Source organism: Mustela lutreola, chromosome 15, assembly GCF_030435805.1.
Source record: "Mustela lutreola isolate mMusLut2 chromosome 15, mMusLut2.pri, whole genome shotgun sequence".
Lineage (NCBI taxonomy): Eukaryota > Metazoa > Chordata > Mammalia > Carnivora > Mustelidae > Mustela > Mustela lutreola.
The window spans coordinates 50,379,531-50,384,284 of record NC_081304.1 but is presented as its reverse complement, the minus strand read 5'-3'; the positions used below and the strand labels follow the sequence as shown (position 1 = coordinate 50,384,284).

Sequence of the window (4,754 nt, the reverse complement as noted above, 5' to 3'; positions counted from 1 at the left end):
TCAGCTAGCTCACACACAGACATGAAAATGTGGTGTTCCCCCTAATAGTTACTCAGGATGGAGACCCTGGCTTTGGAAACAAGTATTTGATAATGTTGCTCTGAAGAAGATGCTGGTGGGTCCTAACACTTTATTCCTAGGCTATGTCAAACCTCAATTTAGTTTCACAGTCCTGGGTTTATTTCCTGAAGAAGAATCTTTTAAAAACCATACCCCATTCTCCAGTACAGATATATTTTATCTTAAAAGGCGGGCGGAGGATGCAAACATTTTGCTTTTATTAGCATTTTAAACATGTTTCAATTAAATACTCATTAAATTTTTAAAAATAGCCAATTTCCGTCCCATTTCCTGACAGGCATTATGCTTTTCTCCCCCCTCCCTTTGATCCATCTTCCACCAGCTTTAGCTTTTCTCCCCAGTCCAAGGTAAACCATATTCTACTCTGGTCCATACTATCTACTTTCTTCCTATCCTTCCAGCCACCCCTGAATATCCCCACTGCCCACATCCACACCTTCAGCATGAGAAAGTCAGTGGGTGCTTAGGGGCATGCTGGTGTCCCGCTTTCTCATTCAGGTGGTCGCTTCCCCGTCAACACCCTTTTCAGGGCACCCTGAACATCCGGGTTGCGGAGGCTATAGATGACCGGGTTCAGCATGGGGCTAAGGATAGTGTTGAGGATCCCAATCCCCTTGTCCTTATCTGAGGCTGACACCGAACCCAGACGCATGTAACTGAAGAAGCCAGTTCCATAGAAGATACAGACTACAGTGAGGTGGGAACCACATGTGGAGAAGGCTTTCTTCCTCCCCTCCACTGAACGGATTCGTAGCACTGCAGCGGTGACATGGGCATAGGACACTGAAATGAGGATCATGGGGACCACCCCCATGAAAGTGGCCCCCACGAAAAGTAGCTGCCCATTGACATGGGTGCTGGAGCAGGAGAGCTGGAAAAGGGGTGGGAGGTCGCAGTAGAAGTGATTGACCACATTAGGGCCACAGAAGTCAAGCACAGATATAGCCACTGTGTGAGTCAGAGCATTGATAAAGGAAATGGTGCTGCAAATGCCCACCAGGGCTCCTTGGACTTCACGGCTCATGCGGGTGCTGTAGGTGAGGGGTTGACAGATGGCCAGGTAGCGGTCATAGGCCATGGCTGTCAGGAGGTGACAGTCCACACCAGCCAGGAGATGGAAAAAGAAGAGCTGTGAAATGCAGGCAGCATAGGGAACTCTGCACTGGTGGTCCAGGAGACATGCCAGCATCGGAGGGACAGTGACAGTGATGCATCCGATGTCTAGCAGAGACAGATTCCCCAGGAAGTAGTACATGGGCGTGTGGAGTTTGGGCTCCACAAAGATGGCAGCCAGGATACTGAGGTTGCCTCCAACAGTGATTACATAGGCAAAGAGGAAGATGACAAAAAGGATGGGTTGCAGTCTTATGTTTTCTGTCAGGCCAAGAAGGATGAACTCAGTGACAGTTGTCCTATTCCTCCAGGCACCTGGCTCCATAGACTGCTTCTGAGCTCTGCAGTGGGAAAAGACCTGAACCTGCCACAGGAGGAGAGAGACACATAGTAGGCACCTAATCTGAGACTACTGGATGTTGGGGATTGTGGCGTGAGCACCTACCAGCCTAGAGCTTGAGTGGTCTCCTGGAAGCACCATGATGCCAGACATGAACCCTTTAATTGCTTTTTCAGGCTCAAGTCCAGAGGATGCTAGGGAAGGGACTGGGGCAGAAGAAACTACTCTGTGGTATAGGGCACTGGCTACCTCACAACATTTTTAATAGCTATTGAGGTTGTGTTGGTATAGAGTGACTGAACAGTAGTTTGTTTTTTGTTTTTTGTTTTTTTTTAAGATTTATTTATTTGACAGAGAGAAATCACAAGTAGACAGAGAGGCAGCCAGAGAGAGAGAGAGAGAGGGAAGCAGGCTCCCTGCTGAGCAGAGAGCCCGATGCGGGACTCAATCCCAGGATCCTGAGATCATGACCTGAGCCGAAGGCAGCGGCTTAATCCACTGAGCCACCCAGGCGCCCCTGAACAGTAGTTTTGACTAGCTCAATGAATAGATGAATGTATGATGTTCTAGAAAGGACATTATAGAAGAGTAGCAACAGCATAAAGAACAGTAGGAGGATGAAATAAAAAAAGAGATGCAAGAGAGAGTGAGAAGGAAAGGATCAAGGAGCAGACCAAAGTACAGAAATACTCAGAGGCTAAATATGGAAGTCATGAAAGCAATTTAAGAGAGCATGGATAGCGTTTTTAAAGTGTAAACTATGAGTGTTGTGCTAAGAACTTCATATTTAATTTTATTTAATATTATAAATAAATAAATTAAATAACATTATTTTATTTCATTTTCACAGGGCTCTATGGGTAGCTGCTATTATATCTATATTATCAGGACACTGAGGTTTTTAAAAGGTTAAATAAGTAGCCCAGTCTTCAAACCCAAGACTGTCTGACTCCCCAAATCCACAATTTAACTTTGTACAGTCTCTTACAGAACTTGGACATGTGGTTACTGATGTCTTATAAATGACATTTTGTGTGACAAAGAAAGGAAAGAAAGATATTTCTAAGTCTTCAGGTCTTGTAATCACCACAGCTATTCAAAGAGGTCAGGATTCCATCCATCCATCCATCCATCCATCCATTCATCCATCCATCCACTCTTCTATTCAATAATTGTGTACTTGTTAAATGAAGTAAGATTCTGCATATGTTTTGGTGGTGGAACTAATAGATTGGGCATGAAGTATGAGAGAAAGAGAAGGTACAGGGATGATCCAAGATTCTTTGCCTGAGCAACTGAAGTTGCTATTAAGTGATATGGAGAAGACTGATGATTTTTTAGGGGGTGGGGTCAGCAGTGTTGAGGAGCTTTTCCAAGGGAAAAGAGGGGAGTTGAAATCCCAGGGAACATATAGCTAGTTTCCACTCAATTGCACATGGTAGCAGGTTGGTTTTCCCAACAAGTGCCCAGACAACTGAGAAATGAACCCATGATGTCAAAAGTTCGTCAATGTGACTGCATCATAGCTGTGGAAAGGTAACTTTGGGGCCCCTTCTGCTGGACTCTTGCTCTGCTGGGCCACCCTTTGTCCATGACTGTGCTAGTGCTCCTTTCTAATTAGAACACTCTTCCATTCCACACGTCAAAACTTCATCCTTCGAGGCTCAGTCCTGGGGCATTGCCCCGTCATCTCAAGGAAGTCCTCCTTATCCATCCTAGTTTTTAATTGATCTTCACCTCCTCTGATGAGACAATTAATAACCTGGATCATTCTGGCACTTGCAAATGGAGAAAGGGGTGGGGAGCTGAACCATTAGGAGGTATAGCTTGCCCAAAGTCACACTGGAGGGCTATTTAGAATCAACAGCACAAGAAAAAGAATGTAGATTATGCTAATAGGCTACCACAGGAGACTCTACACTACCCCTGGCACCTCAATTCTGTCCTTTCCTGTGAAAACTGTTGGCAATCTTTTGGGCTCAAACTCTGTTGGGCCGATATTGACTTTCTTTTGGAGAAAGAAGACTGCTAGGCTCTCACAGGTTTTGTCTTAATTTCCAGAATCTACCTCCCACCTGCAACCACCACTGATCCTCACAGTAGGAAGTCAGCCACAAACGTCTCAGACACTATACACTTGGGTACACTTTTCTATCACAACTTGTCTTGGGCAAACTAACTAACTCTACCAACAGCTAGACTCAGACACAGTGCAGAGTGACAATGCCTCCTTTGCCCTAAGCAGGAGATACATATCTCCTGATTATGCCCTTCCAGAATGCTGGAGATGCTGAACTCTAGGAAACAAACTGAGGATTGTTGGTGGGGAGATGGGTGGGGAGATGGGATGACTGGGTGATGGGCATTAAAGAGAGCACTTGATGTAATGAACACTGAGTGCTATATGCAACTGATGAATCACTAAATTCTACCTTTGAAACTAAAAGACAAAGAGGGGGAAAAAAGGAATATCTCAACACCTGCCACTGCCGGGAGAGAAAATTTGTGGATGCAGGTTATTTGGTGAGAAGAGAGAGGATATTTGCAGGGATCCCTAGTGTCACCATAGGAAATGTCCTCACAGATGGATTTTCTTAGCTTAATATTAAGCCCAGTGTGGGTTTGAAATCATAGCAGCGACACCACATAGCACAGGGGCAAGAGTTATTCTTGCTCTCAGCAGCAGCAATACCTCTTCATCCTGGATGCATTTGTCCACTCCCCACTTCCTCAATCATCTCCCACCCTGCCTGTTCATACAAGGGTCAGTTCCCCTCAAGTTCTCTCTTCCAATATGCTATATGTAGTTCTTTCTCTCCACGAAGCCATGCACAAACTCCCACTCTCCCTTTCTCTCTTCCCCTCATCTCCCCTTCTTCTTCCTTCTCTCCCCCCCTCCAATTCTTCTGGTTTACAAGAATGACAACTCAGCACAGCTGAAAGAGCTGTGGAGTTGGAGTTCAGGTGCTTATGTTATTTGTGTTATAAACAAGTTTCTACTAGCGTTGAGGCTTTGAGAAAGGAAAAATGGGGGGAAAAGAAGGGAGGGATGAAGAGAGAAAAGAAGGAATGAAAAGAAAAATAAAACAAAAAGCTAATGTTTCCATAAATGTATCCTCTGTTATACATCAGTACCTTATATGTTATATTTAAACTTTACAGATAGTCTTGAAGAAAGGTAATCATTTTACAAATGAGAAAGGTGAGGCTCAAAAAATTT

General features: G+C 44.6%; 1 protein-coding gene across 1 annotated transcript; it reads right to left on the bottom strand.

Moving 5' to 3' along the window:
* Positions 1-571: 571 nt before the first annotated feature.
* LOC131816848 (olfactory receptor 3A10) lies at positions 572-1,522 on the bottom strand. Its single transcript, XM_059149919.1, has one exon. It carries the CDS (start codon positions 1,517-1,519, stop codon positions 572-574), a length of 948 nt encoding a protein of 315 aa, XP_059005902.1. The 5' UTR covers positions 1,520-1,522.
* Between the last annotated feature and the right edge of the window lie 3,232 nt (positions 1,523-4,754).